This window comes from Gracilinanus agilis, chromosome 6, assembly GCF_016433145.1.
Source record: "Gracilinanus agilis isolate LMUSP501 chromosome 6, AgileGrace, whole genome shotgun sequence".
In the NCBI taxonomy this organism is placed as follows: domain Eukaryota; kingdom Metazoa; phylum Chordata; class Mammalia; order Didelphimorphia; family Didelphidae; genus Gracilinanus; species Gracilinanus agilis.
The window spans coordinates 216,054,133-216,078,195 of NC_058135.1; the positions used below are offsets into that span (position 1 = coordinate 216,054,133).

A 24,063-nucleotide genomic window follows, 5' to 3' on the forward strand; every position below is an offset into this window, starting at 1 on the left:
ATCCTAAGTCTGGAAATAGGCACACATTTTTAGCATGTCTTATTCTGTCAAAGAGGCAATATATTCAAATCTTTTATATACCTTTAAACATGGATCATTCCTTAACCATCATCCCTCAGGGTTGGTTGTTGTTGTGTTTGTTTTTTTTTTTTTACCTGTGAAATTCATGCAATTCATATGAGTAGCCTTTCTTGCATCCCTAATTCCTGTTATCCTCTAATCTGCAGGTGACCTTCAAAAATGTTCTCAAAGACCAGTAGAACAGAAGCTTCTTGAGAGCAGAGACTATCTTATTTTTGTATACATATGTATTGATTGATTGACTGCAGAACTTCATTACATCCTATCCCCTGTTTGAAGTTCTTTAATTTCCTTCTATCTGATGATTTTCTCTACTCTCTTTGCTCTACTTTAGCCATTAGTCAGTAAGGGCCACTCATTATATACCTCACCATTTTTTGGAATAGGGCCAACTCTGAAGCTTTCCTTTTTACCTATCCTTTTTCCTTTTCACTCATGATAAACCTACTCTTCAATCTTGCCAGAATATCCAGTTCTTTGGACTGGATCACTTTTTCCTGAATTTGTAGAACCTATACACCATCTTTACTTGCTGGGGTGGAGATCCTGGGTTGGTTGCTTAAATATTTTTCTAATTATTACATTAAAACTCCTTTTCTTCCTGATTTTCCACCATTCCTAACCTGAACATCCACATGCCTGGGTAAACTCCACCAATGATACCTCATTCATGCTCCAGGACTGCCAAGTGAATAGATTAAATCATGAAATTCCATTGACTTCAACATTTACCAGTTTTTGTTAACATAAACTCAGCAAAGTCCTTAATCCTGCTGGATAATCCTTGTACCCTACCTCCATTAACCATCTATATCATTTCCTATAGCATAATGCAAACCTCACCTTTTTTTCCTTTCTAACCAACAAACACATCCCCAGTTCACAAAAGGAGAGTCAAAATGGTATAGAAGGAAAAGGCAATTGAATTTAGACCCAGAAAGCCTCAGTTGGAATCCTAGTTCTCTGACAACTGTCTGGGTGGTAAGTCACTTAACTTTTATGAGCCTCAGTTTCTTTACCTATAAGGTTGGACTGGACAACCTCTTTTCAAGCTCTACATGCTTGAGCTCTATAGATGAATTTTGGTTCATACTTCACTGAGAAGACTAAAGTCATTAATGAACTTGGACAAAAAAAAATGCTCAAAAGATAGAAGCAAGGACAAATGAGGGAAGATAGATATATAAGAATAGCATCACTATGTAAGAAGAGAGTCTAAAAGCTGGAGCTTGTCAGTGTCAATGAATGCCAATAAAAAGAAGGAAGTAGGTTAGCTACACTGGGGCAAAGGGAAGATCAAATGAAGTTATGATGGCTGCTAGGAGTGGAGAGGAGAGAAGGCAGAAATATACATCTCCGTTTTATTTTCTAATAAGAAGAATGGTCTTTGGACTGGGAATGACAGAACAAAAATAATTCACAGGAAGTTGTAACCAAAGCTAACTGAGTAGCTAGCTACACTTAGTGAGATCCTAAAGTCACCGGGTCCAAGGACACAATTTTTCAAATATTAAAATATGATAGATGTCTTATCACTGAGTTTATCTCATTTTTTTAAAAAAATCAAGTAACAAAAAAGATTTTGCTGAACTAGACATAAACAAATATTGGGCCAATTTTTTAAAGAGAGAAAGCAGTGTAGTCCTCAAACTATAGGCTAGTGAGGTGGATTTTGTTTCCTACCAAAATTCTAAAATATTATTAAAAGGATGGCTTGTAAATATTTAGAAAAAGGATCAGTGGCTACTAAAAGCTGTAGGGATTCATCAAGAGATCAAGAGTAAGTTATATCAAAGGAATCCCATTTCTTTTATTGCCAGGATTAATACAGTATTACATCAGAGATATGTCATAAATATATCTTACTTAAATTTCAGGAAGGCATTTGACAACATTATCCCTGTGGACAAGATGAATATATAAAATTTGGATAGTAGACTGACTAGCCCTAATAGTAAGTATTAATTATCGACTTTTTCTCCTGGAAGGAGATCTATATTAGAGTGTCTCAGGCATGTACTCTTTATTCTGTTCTGTTTAAATTTCTTTAAAAAATGAAGGAGTTGTTAATTGTTTTTTTAATGACTTGGCTGAAGATCTAGTCTTCATCCTTGTCCAATGTGTGGATGACACACATTTTGGAGAGCTACGCTAGATGATAAAATATGAATCCAAAAAGATCCTGAAAGGTTGGAAAATGGCAAAGAATTGGAAAATGAGGGGGTGTTCATCAATTGGGGAATGGCTGAACAAGTTGTGGTATATGATTGTAAAGGTATATTATTGTGTTTTAAGAAATGATGAGCAGGATGATTTCAGAAAAACCTACAATGACCTGCATTAACTGATGAAAAGTGAAGTGAACAAAACGAGGAGAACATTGTATATAGTAACAGCAATACTGTAAATGAACAACTTTGAATGACTGAGTAATTTTAAGCAATACAGTGATTCAAGACAATTCTGAAGAACTAATTATGAAATATGCCATCCACTAACAGAGAAAGAACTGATGGAATCTGAATACACATTTTCTATTTTTATACTATTTTCATTTTATTTTCAAATATATATACATATATATTTTCTACAACCTGACCAATATTTAAGTATATTTTGCATGATATCACATACATAACCTAGATCAAATTGCTTACTGTCTTACATAGTAGGAAAGAGAAGGTTTGAGGGGGAAAATTTGGAACTCAAATTTTTAGAAAAGGAATGCTTAAAATATTTTTACATACAACTGGGAAAATAAAATATTGGAAGATGAAAAAATAAAATGTTTTACTCATAAAATAATGTTGGAAAAATGGGCAAAATCTGATAAAGTAAGTCAAGAAGTACAAGTATAAAGTTCTATATGAACACAATAAGAATATACAATGGGAAGGTATACCTAGACAAGAATTCAGGGGGGGGAAATACCTAAGGGTTTTAGTTGGATGCGAACCCTGTCAGAGTTAATAGTAACTACACTAGAACCCAAAAGTCTAATATAATCTTGGGCAATATGAATTAAACCATAGTATCCACAACAAGGGAGTTCAGAGACCATTCTGGAAGTGTTCAGTTCCAGCCAGGGTATTTTTTGGAAGGATGTTGACAGCATGGAAGATAGTGAGAAGAACATGGAAGGGACTGGAAAATATACCACTTGGAGATCAAAAGAAGAAATGGAGGATCTTTGTCTTGGAGACATTTATAAGCACATGACTGTTTTTAGGAATTGAGAATTATCATGAGGAAAAGCGATTATATATGTATGTCACATATATACATATATTTCTACTTGACTTAAAAGTCTGTAACTAGGAATGAGTGGAAGATGTAGAGGTAAATTAAAGTTTGATGCAAGAAAAAACTTCTAATAATTAGAGTTACCTAAAGTTGAGTGGATTACTTCGGAATGTAGTGGCTTTAGTGGCTTTCTCTCATCAGAAGTCTTAGACTCAATATTGAGTATAGATGCCATGACAGAAGAGTTGTAAGGGCTAAACAATTGGGGCTTAGTGACATGCCCAGGGTCACACAGCTAGGAATTATCTATGGACAGATCTAAACCCAGGCCTGGCTATTTATCAACTGAGACTTCTAGTTGCCCCTCATTGGAAATCTTAGAGAAAAGCTGGATGATCATTTGTTGGTCATATTTCAGAGGCATCATTTTTTTTTTGAGGGGGGGGGGATATGTTGGGCCAGATGACCATTGAGGTTCCTGCCAACTTGGACATTCAGTGATTCTGTGCATTCTCAAGGTCATACAGTTATGAAATAAGGACCTGAAACCATTAAATTCAAGTTTGGTCTATGCAGCCTCTTAAAAAGCATAAAAGTAGGACATAAAAAGAATGCCTTAGAATTTACAAAGTCCTTTTCTCATGACAGCCTATGAGCTAGGTAGTGAAAGCATTCTAATGTCCATTTCCAGATGAAATAATAGAGACTCAGAGAAGTGAATGACTTATCTAAGGCCACATAGGTAGTAAGGTCAGCGCTAGGACTTGAAACTTAGCCAAACATGATTTCTGACCTCAAGCCCACTGTTCTTGCTACTTCCTTTTGTGGATGACTTTTCTTTCCCTATCTGCAGAGGCCCAGAGAGTTTTTTCTAGTTACATTTTGGAACTTTTTGAAGGGGTCACAGGGTCAGGGAAAATTTTGAGGAGGTAGGCAAGAGAAAAGAGAAGGAATATTAGTCTACAAGACAGGAAGGAGAGTTGGGTTTTGGCCTCAGCTCTGAAATTATAGAACTGCATGACCTCAGATAAATCATGTCAGTTCTCCTGGGTCTCAGTTTCCTTATCTATTAAATTGGGAGTAACCTCTTTCCTAGCTACTTCATGGAGATTTTGTTAAGAATAAATGAAATTGTGGATGGCTTTTTATGTATTTTATTTAATTTTTAGTGATGATCCTGTTTTGCTTCATCAGTCATTTTCCAGTGAATGTAATATCTTTCCATTGGGAAAAAAACAGTTAAGCAAAACTATTGGATGCAATGACTAGTACTTGGTGAACAGTCCACATGACATTCTACAGCTTCTATTTATGTTGTATTTTAAAGTGTACAAATTGTTCCACCCTTCATAATCACATGAATTGGGAAGTACGAGTATTATGAACATAATTTTTTACAAAGAAACTTTGGTTCAGAGAGGGAGAGTGATTTATTCAGGGTCCCACAGATAAGTGAGGATTACAGTTGAGGCATAAATCTTTTGACCAGGGTTCTTTCCATAATACTATAGCTGCCTTCCTCACTTAAAAAAAAGGCAATGGGAGGCACTATTGCAGTGAAAGAGTTATTATTTCCCCTTGAAGATGACTCACTTGGCAAGGAAATAACAGATAGTCATCAAGTGAGAAGAGTCTCTGTTAGGAACTTTTTATTCACAAAGAAGGACAAAATTTCTAGTCATCTCTCACATTGTGAGAAAGTGATGGGGCAGCCCCAAGCATATTCTAAAACCTCCATGAACTAAGAACATTAAAACTTGGGGGCAGCTGGGTGGCTCAGTGGATTGAGAATCAGGCCTAGATTTGAATTTGGCCTCAGATACTTCCTAACCATGTGACCCTGGGCAAGTCTCTTAACCCTCATTGTCTAGCCCTTATCACTCTTCTGCCTTGGAACCAACTATGGTTCCAAGGCAGAAGGTAAGGGCTTAAATAAAAAAAAGAACATTAAAACTGGAAGAGAACCTTAGACAACATCTTTACTTAGACCCCTTAAGTCTTTTTTCCCCCACATTTACAGATGAGGAAAGTGAAGCCCAGAAAGGAAAATTGTAACAGTTATAATTATGTATTTATATAGTTTTTAAGGGTTACAAAACACTACTCATAATCATTTAAAGAAGGCAATCTAGGCATTGTATTAATTTTTATTTTTTACAGATGAGGAAACTGAATCACCAGTTAAGTGACTCAAGTCAGGGTCATATCACTAGTCAACATCAGAGCTGGAGGCTCAACTTGGGACTTATTCCAAATTCAGTGTTGCAGAACAAGAATTAATTTCTTCAAAATATAGAGCACAGTCTAATATTTGGAAGCTACAGGGAGCCAGAATGCTGCTCAAAAGAGGAAAAAATTAATAGCTATCAACCAATCATTGTCTAACAGTGAGGTGTTCTCAAGACATCCCTCTAACACAGTGGTTCTCAAACTTTTTTGGCCTACTGCCCCCTTTCCAGAAAAAAATATTACTTAGGCCCTTGGAAATTATGAAACTATTTATTGAACTCAGAATAGAATGTAATACAAAAAAAGTGTGGCCATCACTACCACCCTGGATCACTGCAGCACCCACCAGGGGGCAGTAGCACCCACTTTGGGAATCACTGCTCTAACAAGAAGGGTTTGAGCAAAAATATTGGGGATGTTGAGGAGGAGAGCTAAGCAGGAGGCAGGGGTTATATGGGATAACTGAGTTCTGAAATGCCTATTGACTCTCAGATACTTCATGTGAAGATAGCTGCATGTGGCTATAAGAACCCACCACCTGACAAATTGAAAAGGGGGAAAAAGTCATTTAAAGAAGATATTTAGCATAAAACAGCCTCAGTCAAATCCTCCTCAGGAATAAGATGTGTATAACTTGGCACCAAGCCTTCTCAGGAGGCATTCATGGCATCAACGCAGGACCTGGAAAGGCCAGAAGATATATGTGGAGCCCAAGATCTGCATGGAAAGAAATTATGTCTTTGGAGAGGCTTCCATTAGCTGGGCATTAAAGAAAAAGAAAGGCCTATGTTATGTGTAGGATTTTTCTTTTGGGAGCAACTAGTGCATCTGGGCAAGTGTGGTTAACTGTGTAGTTAGGGTTTTGGAGGAAGCTCAGGGGCTCAAGGAAGGGGTTGCATTTTCCATCCCCTTTCCCTAGTTTTGTACATTTGTGTCTGATTTCTCCTGATAGGTCATCCTGTGGGAAAGCACTTGGGGGAGCACTGCGTTGTTCCTGCATCTTCCTTCCCTAAGAAATAAGAGTACCTTGGCTATGCTTGGAAACTTCCTCCGAGAACATCAAGGCCAGGATCCTGGCACAGGTGAGTCTGTGAAGATCAGGCCATTCAGATAGTCCAGGCTGTACTTCTGACACAGTGATTGTTCTGAGATTCTAACGCCCATCGCCACCCCATCAGTCTCAATAAAGGGTTGGTTGAGGGCAGCAGCCTTAATCACTAATAGTTGTATTACATGTTACCAAAGTCAACTAATTCAAATGAAAAGTATCTACCTTACAGCACTGAAACACTGACATAGTTGAAATGACCTGGTGGGCGTGCAGAGGGGATGGAACAGCTACACTCTATAGCCTTCCAAGCTCCAGGGGGATTAAATGCACAATTAGGCAGGACACGTATTAAGCTGTTAAGTTAGCCAGGGGAAGCCTTTGTGTAACTGACTGTTGGCCAAACACCAATGGCAAATTGTGATGGCTGCACAGGGGAGTGGCAGCTGGAGTGGCATATCTGTCAAGTACAATACAATTAAGTCAAGAGGACCTGCTGGGCCAATCAACCACAAGGCAAGAGCACTCTTTCTCCTGCAGCCCAACAAATAAAGCCTTTCACAGGTAAAACCTTGGAGAGCGACAAATATCATGAATGCCAGGGTGACGGTATCATGCCACAGTACTATGGATGTGCCAGTAGTACTCCAATATGCCATCTAAGCTCTTCAGTATCAGGCCTGGGTCTTACTGCTCTTTGTAGTTTCTTTATTGCTAAGCAGAGGACACTGGGGGAAGTCAAGATTCATTTAGGCTTATTAAGATATATCAAGAACTCACTCGATGTTTTTCTTGAATAAATGGACCTAGCCACCTTCTTGAAACTTAAGTGATTGAAGAGTCAGGCTCTCATTAGCTGGATAACCCTGGGTAAGTTGACTGACCTCTCTCTGCCTCAGTTTCCTCATCTTTATTATAAAGGGGGGGCTGTTAATAATCCCTAACTCAGCACTGTGCAGATTGTGTGAGGCAATAATAGATGCTATGCCTTTTGCAAGCCTAACAGTTCTAGCATGTGAAAATAAACTGCTGGAAAGGACTTTAGAGGTTCATTTTATCCAACCTTCTCATTTTACAGATTAGAAAACTGAGACTCACTAAGGTGGTATCTTGAGCAGAACTGGAAATTAAACCTGGATATTCTGATTCCATAGATATGGGCACTTTCCACCAGAGCATGCTGATTCCTTCTCTATTTGACTTTCAATCTGAGACTTTTTAACTTCAAAACTTGCAGGCTCCTTAGTTTTATAGTTCCTTCCTCTCACCCTTCATTAGTTCCTTTGACTACAAAGTACTTGCTGATTGAGCCCATCTAGGAAGTTTCAGTGGGTGGGAACAGTCTCATTTTTGTATCCCTAGAGCCCAGCACAGTGCCTAATACACAGTGGGTACTGTGGCAAATAAAATTAATAAAGGTAAACTGAAAATACATGGCTTATGAACAAAATCAATTTATTAACAGCGTGTAATTGTTAATAAAACAAGGCAGATGGGCAACCTTAGTAAAGCCGGTGATCCCTATGAGAAAGAGGGGACCATCTTTATAATCATGCAACAAAGAAGGGGTTTTGGGAGGTGAGGATCCTTATGATCGACTATACCATGAACGGTAGGCTGGCACTCAGGGGGGGGGCCTAATCACTCCCTTTATAATAATTAAAGAATATTGTTTTATGGAATCCATCTGTACCTTGTAATTTTTGCAAGGGTATCAAAGCTACCAGACTTACTATCTCCTTGGAAAAGACAAAAATTCCCATAATTGCACAAGGACAGGCAAAGACAGGTGATGTATCTTTTGGAAATGGTACCAAGTTAACTCAAAGGGCTTGAAGAAAACAGTTATTCTGAAAGTATCCCAGGGGTTAAGGGTATGAGAGATAACAACTTTTCTTTTAATTATAACTTTAAATTGACTCAGAGAGAAAGATCAATTCCTGAGCTCAACTCAAGGACATAGAAATTTTGCTTTAGGTAGATGCAGTCTCAGTTATAAAAATCAGTACAGCATAAAATCTTCTCCTAGCAGAATCAATACAGAAGAAATCAACAGAGTAGAAATTGGAGCTAATATCACTTTTGATCTTCTTAGTAATTTAACTAATGTTGAACTGAAATGAAATGGTCCAGAGCTAACATTTCAAAAGGATGGACTTCGGGCAACCCACAGTCAGACGGACATCCCTGAGCCCACGTACAAAGCCTCTCCAGCTTGGTAGGGACCTGTGCAGGTAGAGCTACCACACACCAGAGTCAACTCTGGAGTGATTCTGATACATTCAACAGTCAATAAACATTTATTAAGTGCCTGCTATGTGCCAGGAACAGTGCTAAGCACTGGGGATACAAAGAGAAACAAAGTTAAGATAGTGCCTGCTCTCAAGGAGCTTAGGATTGAATGGAGTAGGACACAAAAAAGGAACCTGGAAAACCAGGTGGGAGGGGAAAGAAATTCTCTAGTGTGGGGACATGATGAGTTCCAGAGAAGTACCAAAGCAGGATAGCTAGGAGGAACTGGGAAGAAAAATTCTGCTGAGTATCCTCCTTAAATAAAGGCTCTGGAGCCCCTTGCCCTGCCTTCTAGTCATTGAATCTAATTGAAGGCATGGAAAGTACTGAAGAGAGGTATTATAGCATCTGAGGAGGACTTTTAAAAATACATACTTGGGAAGAACTACTATTCTGAGAATTCCTTGAGGGATGCCTGCCACTCTTCCATGAATAGGTGATCTGAGCACTTTAAGTATAAATAATAGAGTCAGCCAAAGTTTAAAAGAAGAAAATGGTGAGGAGGGCAGCTAGGTGGTTCTGTGGTTTGAGACCCAGGTCTAGAGATGAAAGGTTCTGGGTTCATCTGACCTCAAACATGTCCTAGCTCTGTGACCCTGGGCAAGACACTTAACCCCCATTGCCTAGCCCTTACTGCTCTTCTGCCTTGGAACCAATAGCAACGTTGATCCCAAGAGGCGATGGAAGAGTTTTATTTTTCTTTTAAGAAAAGAATAAAATGGACAGAAACAGAATTGGCAATGCATGCCAGGACTCTGCTGCTGCTTTTCTGTTCAGTTTTTGCTATTTTCAACAAAACCAACAACCCCCCACTCATTCAGGAGAATATGTACGCTTATTATCTATGTGGGAATCAATCGATCAACAAGCAGTTTTATACATCTCTTGTATGCCAGGCACTGTGTTAGGTGTTGGGGAAACAAAGGCCAAAATGAAACAATCCTTGCTGTCAGGTAACATATTCTAAGAGGGGAGATGGTATGTATATATGACTTTGCACAAAATAAATCAAGGGATTTTGAAGAACTCTTTCTCTCCAGCCTCTCTCCTATCCATTGAGAAGGCAGGCAATATGATACCCATTCATAAGTTTGCTTCTGGAGTTGGGATTTTTGTACATGGGAGAGGGCAGTTGGGAGGAATTAGGAACTGCTTCATGTAAAATGTTGGGACTATAAAACATGATCATAACACTTGGGGGCTCTCTTTTATTTTGTTTCTTTCTTTTTGGAGAAAAGAGAATGTAGGTGGGATTGAGGTCAGCAGAGAGAGTATGGTGGAGACTGGAATCTCTGTGCCACTTTTTAGAAGCTTTCCTGGGCTGTTTTCATCTAACTATGACAGTGAGAAAATAAAATATTCTGGGACAATTGACTGAGCACTTCCGTTAGAGTTGCAGGCAGAAAGAGTATTGAGGGGAGAGAGGAAAAGGCGATGATATATCTTATCACATTGGTATTTCCATCCTGGGTCAGCAGTTAGGGAGGTTCTTAGAAAAGATAGCCAGAGTGAACAGAGCCGGTGTCTCTTTGTTCAGGCTCAGCCATATCTGTTGGCAAACAAAGAGCATGTTCAGAGAGAGGCTAGGTAGAGTTTAGATGAGTGCATTTTGGAGGGATTTCTATTTTTACAGAGGGAAGAGAAAAGCTAAGAAGTTGGATTTTTAAGAACATGATACTAAACATAGTGGTCTTCAACCGGACAGATCAGCTTTCTGATCTGATTTTCTCTGCAAGCATTTTGAATTTTTCTTTGCAAGTTGTACTTATTAAGATCCTGTTTATCTGTGTCTGTGTTTATCTATCTGAAATAACTGGAAAAGTTTAAAAAAGACTTAAGTGTAATGAAAAAAATGCCTTCCCTTTTAAGGTTTCTAAACTCATTTTTTCAGTCTTAATGTTGAGTCACTAGAAGTGGAAGGAAACACAAAAACAAAAAGAAATCTCAGATGAGGTTGTGGATATGGCCAGGTAGCCAAAGACCTAGAGAAATTTCAGTCTTAGATGGCTATCTATGCCTTCCCTAGTGCCTTTCAAGGGCATTAGGAGAGTTGTGGCATTCTGGCCATAAATTTATTCCATTAGTTCATCCATCCATCCACCCATCCATTTATTTATCTATTTATTTATTTTTTTAACATTCATTTAAAGTTCTGAGCTCCAAATTCTCTTCCCCTACCCAGGCTCTCCCCTACACATTGAGAAGGCAAGCAACATGATACCCATTCATAAGTTTGCTTCTGGTGTTGGGATTTTTGTACATGGAAGAGGGCACATGATGACAGAACATAGACAACAAGGACACCTGATGAAAATATAATCCTATGTCTATCTTTTAAAATAATCATTGTGACAGGTCTGTAGGAACCTGACTTTTGAGGGTAGGGTGTCCGGGTACTTCTAAGTGGGGATGCATTAGTTATGAATTTACTTAGGAGAAATGTAAAATTCAGAACAGACTTTAGCTAAGCATTGTTAAATTTTTTGAATAAAAATAAAAACATGCTTCACTTCTTGGAACATGAGCCTGTCCTTCATGGAGGAACTGAGGGGTGGTGGTGAAGGGCCGTGGGAAGATGGTGGGGGGGGGAGATTAAAACTAGAAAGTTGGGTCCCTCCCAAGAGGTTTCTTACTTTGGAAAATGAAGAATGGAGAATTCAAATAGCCTACGCAGTTAACTAGGCCATCACTGTGTTGCCTAATGCTAGATGTACCTCACTCAGAAAGCCAAGCTTGATGAATTCCTTAATTTAATCCTGGGTATGTCACCCTCTAAGCAGGTACTTCTCCTTTTCTTCCCTTTCTTTACAAAATAACTCTAACTCAGTAACCCTTAGCACTCACAGAGACTACATCTCACTCACCTATGTGGCACACTGAGGAACACTCATGAGAGTTGAGACACACTGTATATTGAGGGAAGCCATGCGTGGCACACACACATGAAACCAAAACACATCTGGGTATGTCTACAGTCACCACAGCTCAGCTGGCATTCCACAATCTTACCTTTGAAGTAAGGGATGTAATGATGTCTGAACATAGATGTAGGGCTTGGGTGTTGGGGCAGGGAGATGCAGCTACTGGTACCAAGACTCAGAGTACCAGCTAGGGGACAACAGAGAGTAAGTGAAAATAAACTACATAGGTCACTTACTTAAAAGTCAAAAAATATCCCTACTAGTCAACATGTCCAGGAGATCTCCATATCTGTCTCTTTGCTACACAGACCTTTTTGGGGGGAACTGAAAGGGTGCTTTTGCACACCTATGAGGATGCTTCTGGAACACTGGCCCTTAGGACACCAAAATGGTGCCATGATTAAATGGATCTGAGTGGTTTTTCAACAGCATCTGCACTGAGCCCTTCATATTCTTTTTCCTTATGAGGTCCCTTTCATAAGCAATAGCCCCTATTTAAGAAAGCTGGAGAGAGGTTTTCTGTAATGGTGCAAAGGACTGTACTCATGATCCACCCAAGTAAGCTAGCTAAGTTACAGGCTCAGCTTGCTCAGTATATATCTAGCTTGCCATATCAGTACAATGCCCATAGGGGGTGAACAAAGGCAATAAATGTTTCAACTCTATTTATTGAGTGATAGAGAGTGGTAAGAGGAATAAGGGGGGAAACGGTCTAGTGGAAAGAGCTTTGGACTTGGTGCCAGAGGCTCCAGGTTCAAATTTCCACACTTCACTTTTCTACCTACGTGACTTTAGGCAAGTCACTTAAGGTCTTTGTGCCTCATTTTCCTTATCTGCAAAATGTCAGGTTTAGGCTAAATAAATGATCTCTAAAATTCATTCCAGTTTCAAGTTCTATGATCCTATTCTTTTTTCTTTCTTTTTCTGCACAGGTTCTGAAAAGGGAGTCACCTTGAAATGATGATAAATTAGAAGGCAGATTAGAAAGGGAAAAAAATCCCTAAAATGCAGTATTGAGTGGCATGTGGTAGCCAGACATGGTAGTTTTATAGGGCAATTGAGGGAGAAAAATGATCTTTCTTTCCCTTAAAACCTTTACCTCCTGTTTTAATATCACTTCTTTTTTTAACCCTTACATTCCATCTTAGAATCAATACTAGGTATTGATTATAAGGCAGAGGAGGAGTAAGGGCTAGGCAATTTGAGTTAAGTGACTTGCCCAAAGTCACAAGGATAGGAAGGATCTGAGGCCATATTTGAACCCAGGACCTCCTGTCTCTAGTCCTGCTGCTCTATCTATTGTGCTATCTAGCTGCTCCCCCCCTCTCCCCTTTCTAGGATAAGGGACAATGACCATGATGGGACTGCTGAATGGAATAAAGTGGGTCTAGACACCATATATCATGTGTTCATGACTGGTTTTCTTGGCTCATTATATCCCTTCATTTATGTAATGCTCTTGTATTGTTTTGCTCCACAGACTTTCTTAATGCTAGAGGTACGTCTCCCAACAGATTCAACTAGCTACTCTGCTACTATATGCAAGGCACTGTGCTTGACCATTTAGAAACAAAAATAAAACCACACAGTCCTTTCCCTCAAGGAACTTACATTCTCCTGGGAGTAGGGATATGGCATACTTTGATGTGTATAATGGAGTGATGGAGGCAAAAGAGGGAATGACCAAAGTATTCTAGGAATATTCGGGGAGGGAGAGAGCAATGGTTGCCTAGAAAGGTAAGGGAAGACTTCAAGGAGGAGGTGGCATCAGAGATGGGCCTTGAAGAAAGATATAGATTCTGAAAGGCAGAGAGAGGGAGGAATTAGATTTCCAGGTGATGGTTTGTGGGAATACATGATGGTGAGAGTTTGCATGTTGAGTTTAGGGAACAGTTGCAAGTTCATTTTGGTGGGAAAAGTAGAATACATGAAGGAAAGGAAGAATGTGATAAATGCTGGGAATTCTAGTTAGGAGTCAGCTATTACAGGAACTTGTATTAATAGAAAAGGAATCTCTATTGCATCTTAAAGGCACTAAGGAGCCACTAAATGATCTCTTAAACAGGGAGCAACATATTCATAACCTTAAAATGATTTTTAGGACAACTTTGGGAAGGACAGACTAGAGAGGGAGGAGCCTGGGTACCAGAAGATTAATTAGGAAATAATTTATAACAGTTCAGATGAGAAGTGATAAGGAAATAATTGGAAATAGGTAACGTAAGTGGTAACACCTTGAGTCTACAGATGAGGAAACTGAGGCTTGGAAGGATTAAGTGAATTGCCCACAGACACTTAGTTGAGAAATGTTGGTGACTGGATTTTTAACCCAAATCTCCTGTCTCCAAGGTCATCCTTTTTTCCAGTATACCACTCTTCCTCTCGGGATATATAAAAATGATGGAAGTGATAATGATCCAACAATTCTATACATTTCTTCTGAAGAGTATGCCTATACCTCAATCTATGGAGGAATTTAGCTTACATTCTTTTAAAACTGAAGTCTCTGGTCAAACCAATTTAGATTAGCTTCTGTCCCCTGAAAATACCTTGAACTTTCCAGTCTCCATGCCCTTACTCTTTTCCTTATGTCTATGCCATTTCTCTCTCTCTCTCTCTCTCTCTCTCTCTCTCTCTCTCTCTCTCTCTCTCTCCATGTGTGTACTGTGTGTCTCTCTGCCTGAAGAATTCCTAAATATTTTTAAAATCCCAATTAAAATGCTATTACTTTGAAGGAAGCTTTTCCCGCTTAACCATCATCTCCCTGCCCTTCCTCCTACCCCACAGGGTTATTGTGGCCCAGAGTTTGTACATACAACATCATATTTGGGTCTGTCTGTGTTGATGTCTCATTCTCCTTAGATTAAAAGTTCCCTGAGGACAAGATCATACCACAGCTAAGCTTTTTCTCTTCCCAAGTGCTTAGCACAAGTGTTGTGCACACGGTAAGCACCTGACTGATGTCTATGGTATTTGTAGGGGATGGAGTTGACTGAAGAAGCACAAGTTGGTGAGAACAGTGTGTGTATCATCCCCATATCCCACAATAGCAAGATGGTCTTTTAGAATGTGCTTTTATGAGGAGTGAAAATGCTGAGGGCCATTTACCTGGTCTGCTGTAATGCTGAGGGGAGCGGGAAGTTGGAGTGTAACGCCCGTAGCTGACTGATCCTGTGGAGCTTGGACTGGAGGTCCTGTATTGCTTGTATGATCGATCGTCTTGGTCACCCTGGGAGAAAACGGCATGGGAGGGAGAGGCGGGAGGGGAAACAATTTCATAAATCCAGGAAACCAAAACAATCCCCATAAACATCAAATAACGATTGAAATCCTTCCTGTTCTGATAAGGAAATCTCTGAAGAGATTGCCTTGGAAGGCTGAAAAATGGGAAACATCCCTGCTTTGGAGTAGGGTCAACCCTTAGATTTGCCTTTCCAATGACCTCGGAATGCCCTGCCAATTTAAGCAAAGGCTGGGACTCTTCAATGCTGGTTCCTTCATTATTTAGTCTTTCTGAGGACAGGACTCAGAGAGAACCAAAGAATCTCCCCTGCTCTAAAAAAGGGGGCAACGAACGAAACACCAGACACATTTACACCCTCCCCTTAGATTCAACCCACCAATTAAAAAATGCCTTTTGTGATGGTCCCAAAGTATTCTAGAGTTTTAGATAGTCCCAGAGTACTCCAAAGGGATGTTCAGAGATAAAAATAAGCATTGCTGAGACCAAAGGGATTTATGTATCTCATGATTAGGATTCTATATTACAATTTCTGTTTAAAATAGGGATGGGCAATTGTTTTGAGCAGCTGATGGAACTGGGACAGAAACAGGCAGCGAGAGATGGCATGATACCAATGTCACGTAAATAGAGTGAGTTATCCTGGCCCAAGCCACTCCTTCCACAGCAAAGCACGTGCAGGGGCCAGGCTGTACACAACACACAAAAAATATTCAGAGTTCATTGACTACTATTGATTTGTACCCACAGGCCCAGTGCTGGGAAAAACAACTTAATTGGGATAGATCTGAATAAAGTCTAATTTGTTCATCCTGGCATTCAAGACCTTCAATCATCTCATTCCAATTTACCTTTTTAACTTGATTTCCTATTACAACATTAAGTACTTTTTTTTCTGCTTCTCCTGGGCTGGTACCCTCACTGAGACCCAAACATAACCTGTACCTTTCTACCTCTGAGATGTTGCTTTTGCCAATTTTGGGGATGCTACCTTCTCTCCCCTAATTCCTACCTATAATTCAAAAAGCACTTTATTTATTTATTTATTTATTCATTCATTCATTCATTTATTTATTTATTTATTTATTTATTTATTTATTTTACTCTGATCTTCTTAGAATTGTATCAGTTCCAAGGCAGAAGGGCAGTAAGGGTTAGGCAGTTGGGGTTAAGTGACTTGTCCAAGGTCACACAGCTAGGAAGTGTCTTGAGGCCAGATTTGAACCCAAGACCTCCTGCCTCAAGATATGGCTCTCTGTTCACTGAGCCACGTAGGCCCCCTTCCCCAAGAACTACTTTAAACTCCACATCAGAAATTCAGTGATTCCTGCCTCCTCTGATACTTTTTTCTGTACCATTAATTAGATATGTATATCTTCCCTAGTTTCATGTAATAAAATTTTTTGTAGAAGTATGCTTTATTATTCTATCTAGACTGTGGAAACCATGACGGTAGGGTAGGTGAATTATTTATCTCCTCTAGCCCCAGCTCTAGCACCCAGCACAAGGAATTTGCACATACAGAAGTTAGGAATTTCATAAAGACTTTTGCTTCTGCCATCTCCAATCTATTCTCTCCATGGCTGTCAAACACTATTTACAAAGTCCCATCGATATAACTTCTCTGCTCGATGAACTCCAGCAGTTAGTTCCCTATTACAGTCAGAACTGAATATAGATTTCTTGATGGGCATTTAAAATCATTTGCAAAATCTCGTTCCAACCTAATTTCCCAAACCATTAATACGTGACTCACCCCACCTCGGTCCCCCAGCCAAGCTGGACTTGCATGCTCTTCTTCACATATGGCATTCTATTTCCTGTCTGGCTTCATCTCTTTTCAGAGGCTGTCTCCCATTTCCAGAATGTGACCCCCTTTCTGTCTCTTACAATCATTAGATCCTTCAATGCCCCCTGCATAGCCTTTACTGATCCGTCAGTTACTAAAACTCTTCCTCATCATCTATAATTTATTTTGTATACATTTATAGAAAGACACACTCCAACCCCCCTAGAAGATTAGCTTTTTGAGGGCAGGAACTACTTCATTCTGGTCATTGTACCCCCATCCTTAGCACATAACGGGTGCTGAATAAATGCTCATTAATTGATTATAGCACCCTTTCTCTTTGTTCTAAGTTTCTGACTTGACTTTCCACCTAGATTCTAAACGCTCAGCACCATGCTCTTTCCTTGGCTGTTCCCTATGGACCAGGGCATAAAGCAGATTCCTCCCTCATGGCTGAATGCCAGACTTTTCTTCTTCACGCGATCAGTGGCTTCTGGAAAAATCCACCACGGCCAAGACACCTCTCACCACTGAGGGGCAGGCACAAAGCAGGGTTTATGATACAGTTAGCGGAGTAGAGTACATAGCATTCTCTCCCCCAGTTTTCACCCTTCAGGAACACGATAGTTCAACTTGCAATATCTTTTGAAGTCTGTGCCCCCAATTTGGTATTTCTGGGGCGGTGACAGATGCAATGGAAGCATGCATATGATTCTATCAGCACGCTGGGGTTAAAGGAATAGCCGGAGCTGAACAGCAGTCCCTGACTGACTCTGCAAAGGGTTCGAGACTCTGCAAAGAAGCGACATTCACCCACACAAGCACAGGTCTGCAGTCCTGAATGGGGAGCTGGAGGGGTTATCTTTAGAAGCTGCTCTGATGCACCATGAAAGACATGTAAGAAAACATAGGCTTTGAGGGTTACCTCTGGAGGAGTTGGAGAGAGCAACTGAGGTGACTGCAAACAGCAACACAGAGTAACAGATTAGTGATAGGACATCGGGCAGGATGTTACATTGTTGGGGTAAAAAGACATTTTAGTAACAGAGGCAACACACATGAGTCATACAGATTAGGGCTATGGGATTCAGGTCCATAGGCTTAACAAAAGAAAAAAAATGAAAGAGTAAAAGAAAGAAAATAAATTTTCTAGATTTTTCTTTGGGAAAAATAGGGTGAAATTGATTCCCAAAGAAAGTGTCTTCCCAAGGTTCTTGTTCCATGATAGGGACCTCGTCCTCTTTTCCTCCATGTTCAGAACAGCCCACAAGTGATAGGCTATAACATTTTAGAGCTAGCAGGGAGCTTAGAATATCAGAACTAGAAGGGTACTCAAAGTCCCTCTAGTCTAAACTTCACTTTGTGGAGGAGGAAATGAATGCACAAGAAAGTTAAATGACTTGCCCATGGTCACTCACTTAATAAACATCAGAGACAGGATTTGAATCCAATTTCCTCTGACTTTTGTCTTGCACCAGAGCTGGATGGCTGTAGATTTGAAATGTTGGAGTTGCAAAGGATGTTAGAGAATCCAACACACTCATTTGACTGAGGAGTCTAAGGTGGAGTTAAAATGACTTGTGATGGGTAGGTAGGTGGCATAGTGGACAGAATGGCAAACCTCAAGTCTGGGGGACCTGGGTTCAAATCTGGTCACAGATACTTCCTAGCTGCATGACTCTGAGCAAGTCACTTATCTCTGATTGCCTAGCCCTTACCCTTCAGTCTTAGGGTTGTTACTAAGACAGAAAAGTAAGGGTTTTAAAAAGAAGGTAATGATCTGGAGAAGGTCTAGATAGACCTCAGGACTTCTGACATCCAGTTTAATGATCTTCCCTCTACTTTTTTTTTAAACCCTTGTACTTTGGTGTATTGTCTCATAGGTGGAAGATTGGTAAGGGTGGGCAATGGGGGTCAAGTGACTTGCTCAGGGTCACACAGCTGGGAAGTGGCTGAGGCTGGGTTTGAACCTAGGACCTCCTGTCTCTAGGCCTGACTCTCACTCCACTGAGCTACCCAGCTGCCCCTTCCCTCTACTTTTGTAGAATGGCACACACTGGGAATTATGAACAGAATCAGAAATGAAATCCCATATGCTTGGCCTAGCTAATGTAAAAACGTGACATCAGGACTGCAAAAGAAAGATCCGCCTCTTGCCAGGATTCATGAACCACCTGCACGTCCTTCTGTATCTCTGTCTGCAAGCAGAATTCTCTTGTTGTCCTTCAGGCCAGGGATTTTCCCTGGCTTATTTCCAAGGGGCACCTCATCCATCACATTATTTGAAGAAGAGTATATTTAGAAGTGCAAAAATGAATAAGCTGGTCTCTAGTCACTCTTCATGCTCTGGAATATTGACCAAGTGAAGACTAGTGTGCCAAGACATTTGACTTTCATGTCATATGGAAAAGCTGCCCAGGCCATTAAAGTGGTTTTATACCAACTGCATTAATTCCAGCAGCATGAGTATTAACAAATGGCCAGAGGAGCAATTCAGTCTTCATGCAGTATTGTGAGAAGAGTGAGGAAATAAGGAGAGCTGGGTTCAGGTCCTGCCTTAGCCATGAGCTAGGTGGTTTTAGGCAAGGATCAGAGCTCATGTGTATCTCACACTGTATCCTTTATAAAGGATATTCCTGGTAACAAGGCAGGCAGGCGACACAATGAATTGAGCACTCGACTCAAAGTCAATAAAACCTGAGTTCAAACCCAGTCTCAGATACTTGCTAGTTGTTTAACCCCGGTCAAGTTATGTAAGCTCTGCTTGCTTCAGTTTCCTCACCTACAAAATAGGGATAATAATAGCACCTACCTCTCAGGATCATAGTGAGGATTAAATGACACAGTATTTATATATATTGCAGCCATTTAGCACAGTGTCTGGCACGTAGTTGGCACTTATTCCCTTCTTTCCCCACTTTGAGGGAGAAGTAAAGCATTATTATCCCCATGTTAAGGATGAAGACAATGAGGCTGGATGAGATTAAGTTATTTGCTTGTAAAAAAAAATTGAGGTCATCTGATAGTCAATGTAGCATTCTTTCTACTATTCTATGCTCACTTAACCTTCTTCAGTTTGCTTCCCCTTCTGTGAAATGGGTATTAATCTACTTGTACTTCCCACCTCAGAAAGTTATTGTGAGTAAAATTGTTTGTTAACTTTAAAGCCCTTTAGTGATGGGAATTACCTTGACTACCACAGTGATGGGAGCATTTTATTCTTGGTCCATCACTTCTAACTTTTTGGGAAGTCTATTTAATCCACTCTGGCCGCCTCCTGCTGGTACAAACTAGCACGTAAACAGGAGCTCAAATCACTGTCCTTACCTAATGGACAAAGGTGCAGAGACACAAGGGGCAGATCCTTGAACTGCTCACTGTGTGGGGCCAGCCTGACCTGGTGCCACATTCTGAGGGCTGATGAAGGGATGGCTCTTCCCTTACCTGGTGAAGGGACCATATAAAGTTGGGTTCCTGCAGCAGCCTGACTTTGCAGGTGCTTTGTGTCTTGCATATAAGTTTCTGGAGTGGGTGAAGGCTGTGCTAATGTTCTAAAATCTTACCGGAGTTTTCTTAAATGGATAATGCATGGGTATTTCTAAAACACTTTACACATATTATCTCATTTAATCCTTGTGACAGCTTCCTGAGATTGACACCACTATGACCCTCACTTTACAGATGAGGAAACTGAGGCCAAAAGAACATAAGTAATTTTCCCAGTTCCACACAGGTAATCAAGGTCTGGGGCAGGATTCTAACTTAGGTCTTCTGACTTCAAGTCCAGCTTTCTAGTTACTCAACCATCTAGATGTCTTCATGCAGACTTATCCTGGAACCAGAAATACTACCCTGTAAATTAAGGCAGGGGGCTAAGACACTAAGGTCCCTAAGGAAAAGATCAACCTGAGCTTTAGATCTAGCAGGAATAGAGAGACCTGAGTGAGGTTCTCAGAAAAAGGAGGGATTTTTCATGTACAAGAAATGTTACCTCTGAATGAATGTATGATTTCCCCAACTCCTTAAAATACTTCCTCCATGCTATCCTCTACTATGACACCAGTGATGTGACTGTTGGGAAAAGGGACAATATTACACACCTTGGATGCCATTTCTAGCTTGAGTATGTCCAGAAGAAAAGAAGTAAAATAACACGGTGACCTCAGATAAGTGGGGGCCAAGTGGAAAGAAATAAGGGCAAAAAAAGGCCCAAAGTATAAAGGAATTAGGGAGCTATCAAGCTGGAACTCATGAACAGCACTGGCGATTGGGGCTAGTCTTTCTGCCCTGAAGTTGATAGGCACTTGTTGTTGGCACCCACAGTAGAGTCTGGCCTTTCAGAATATCACTGAGTAAAGAAGAAATGACAATAATAATTAATATTCCTAGGGTGCTTCACTATTTCCAAAGGGCCTTCCTCACAATCATATAGGGTAAGGGCAGCTAGATGGCTCACTGAATAGAGTGCCGGTCTAGACTCAGACACTTCCTAGCTATATGTCTCTGGGGAAGTCACTTAATCTCTGTCTGCCTTAATATAATGGGGAAGGAAATGGCAAATTACTCCTGTATCTTGGCCAAGAAAACCACATGGGCAATATGGTCCACAGGGTCATAGATAGATATGATTGAATGATAATAACAAGGGTAGATGTTACCAATATTATTGTCCCCATTTTAAAGATGAGGAAACTGAAGTTTAAAGAGGGAAAATGACCACTTTATGTGACTAGGAATAATGGAGCTAGGATTTTAATGATAATGATACAATGCCATTACTACTATACCACCACTACCATCGCTACTACTACTAATTATAATGGCATTTATATAATGCTTTTGAGATTTACAAAGCACATTAAATACATGATCTTATTTGATTCTTACAACAACCCTGAAAGGCAGGTGCTATTGTTATCTGCCTTTTATAAATGGGGAAACTGAGGTTCAGCAAATTTAAGTGACTTGTCAGGGACACAGCTAATAAATATATGAGGTGGGATTTGAATCCAAGTCTTTTCAGCTTCAAATGCAGAGTACTATATCCACTGTTTCACACTGCTTCTCAAGTTACTTTTTTTTTTTAAGTTGTAATGGTTCCATATCATAAACCAATCTCCCTTGGGACTCCTCCATAAACAAAACTTCTCTGAGGATGGAGTGATGTGTGGGTGTGTATTTGTGGAAAATCAGTCCAAAAAAGCACCTTTTGTCATCCCCAAAGTTTAAATGAAATTCTCTATGAAATAAAACACAACACAGTAATTCAAGTTCAATAGAAGAAAGGCAGCAGCTAGTAATACAGAAAAGGAGAATGAAAGAAAATGGCATTTCATGTAAAACTATCGAGAAAGACATATTGTCTTTTAAGTGTCATTAGTACTATGGGATGCAGGTTAAAGCTCAAGGTATACAGATAATGGAGACAAGAGACAGAAACAGTGAAAAGCAACCTGCATATATAGGAAAATGATGCATTACATGCATTAGGAAAATAACTCTGTATTCAGGTAGACCCAACCAAATGCCAATTTGTTCTTCCCAAATGTGACATTAAAAGACAATATTGCTGGGTGGTTAGTTATAGACATTGTATTATAAATGGGATGGTGAGCAGTCTGATGCTAAGGAGAGTTAAGGATGCTGAGGATCAGAGACCAACTTGTAGTATAGCTGACCATTCTGCCAGCAGTGCAGGTTCTGACCTAGCTAGCCATGAAATAAGCCCCTAAGATATTAAGGGAAACTTAATAATCCAATGTAAATGCAGTGAGAATAAGGTTTATTCCATTCTTTGAATTTCTGACCTGTAAAAGGGAATTCCTAATTCCTTTTCTAAATTAATGGGGGACCTGGAGATCCTCTAACCCTAGAGATGTGTAGGGATTAACCAGCCCACAGAGTCAGGAAGGAGAAGCTATAGAGACAGGGAATAAGGTAGAGGAAGGTTTTAAAAGGGGCTGAGCATCAGCTGGTCAGGCTGTCAGTTGCTGACAATTGTGGGGGGTCAATTGCTGGTAGTTGGAGGAGTGAGTTGATGACTAAGGGCTGGCAGTTGGGGGAAGTTGGCTGCTGGGTATGAGTTGGTTGTTGGGGGTTGGTTGCTGTTGGTATGGGTTGGTGATTAGTAGGTGATTGGCATTTAGTTGCTGGAATATAAAGGCGAGTCTGAGCTTACTGAGAGGGCTTTTGGCTTTAGCCTTTGGATATTTTTTTTCCCTCCCTTTTTGGGTTTTTGGCTTTTGGTTTGGGCTGTTAGGTTTTTTCCCTTCCTTGAACTTTTTGGAAGGAGACTGGTCTTCACTGACAGACCTAATTGGGGTTGGATTAAACACTGATTGAGTTGGTTTTGACTGGGTGTATTGGGTTGGAGCTTTGTGGGGTGGTTGTTATTAGTAGTAGTTATAGGCAGTTATAGGTAAATATAGGCAGTTTTATATAGTAATTATAGGCAGTTATAGATAGTTATAGGATAGCTAGTTAGGTATTAGGAAATTTATTTCTCTACCTCTTTCCTATATTTCCCTCCTTTACTATATTCATTTTACTATATTCTTTTACTATCTCTATTTTAATTAAACTTAATTGTTCATTGTTATAAGCTGCTAGAAGTTTTCTTTTCTCTGGCTTAAAGGGATAATATTAATTTACAACTCTTCTATATTCTCATTAAAACTTAAATTATTAAAAGCTGCTCTCTCATTTTGTCAAAACCCCTATTTTAACCCTTATAATCCCTAGCACCTAACAGTATATGGCATGGGGGACATAATAAGCATTTAATAAGTGTTCATTGATCACTTAATTGATAATAGAGTAATCTTGTTATTTTGAAACTACATTGTCTGGGATGACATTATACCAGGTATTCTCATTCAAGAAGCAAAAAGATTATTTGGATTAGCACCTAATCATTTCCCTAAAACCACCAGTGCTTCCTGTTTGCTGTCACATTTTATTTAAAAAAGTGTTTAAAGGGCATGTTGGGCTATAAAACAGTACATATCCTTTGAACAAGCAATACCATTATTAGGTTTATATCCCAAAGAGACAAAAAACAAAAAGGGGACAGACCTATATGTACAAAAATATTTAAAGCAGTTCTTTTGGTAGTGGCAAAGAATTGGAAAGTGAGAGAATATTCATCAACTGGGTAATGACTGGTTAAGTTGTGGAATATGATTATAATTGTACTGTGTAAGAAATGATGAGTAGGAGT

The 24,063-nt window shown here is 39.8% G+C and overlaps 1 protein-coding gene across 1 annotated transcript in view; it reads right to left on the reverse strand.

Annotated features, from left to right (window-relative positions):
• The window catches only part of ABLIM2 (actin binding LIM protein family member 2), a 242,968-nt gene that overhangs the window by 57,371 nt on the left and 161,534 nt on the right, over positions 1-24,063 (reverse strand). The window contains exons 11-13 of the mRNA XM_044681548.1: positions 17,770-17,802; positions 14,923-15,043; positions 11,903-12,001 (exon numbers count right to left, since the gene is read on the reverse strand). Coding sequence (XP_044537483.1) covers positions 11,903-12,001; positions 14,923-15,043; positions 17,770-17,802 — 253 coding nt within the window. The remainder of the gene's footprint in view (positions 1-11,902; positions 12,002-14,922; positions 15,044-17,769; positions 17,803-24,063) is intronic.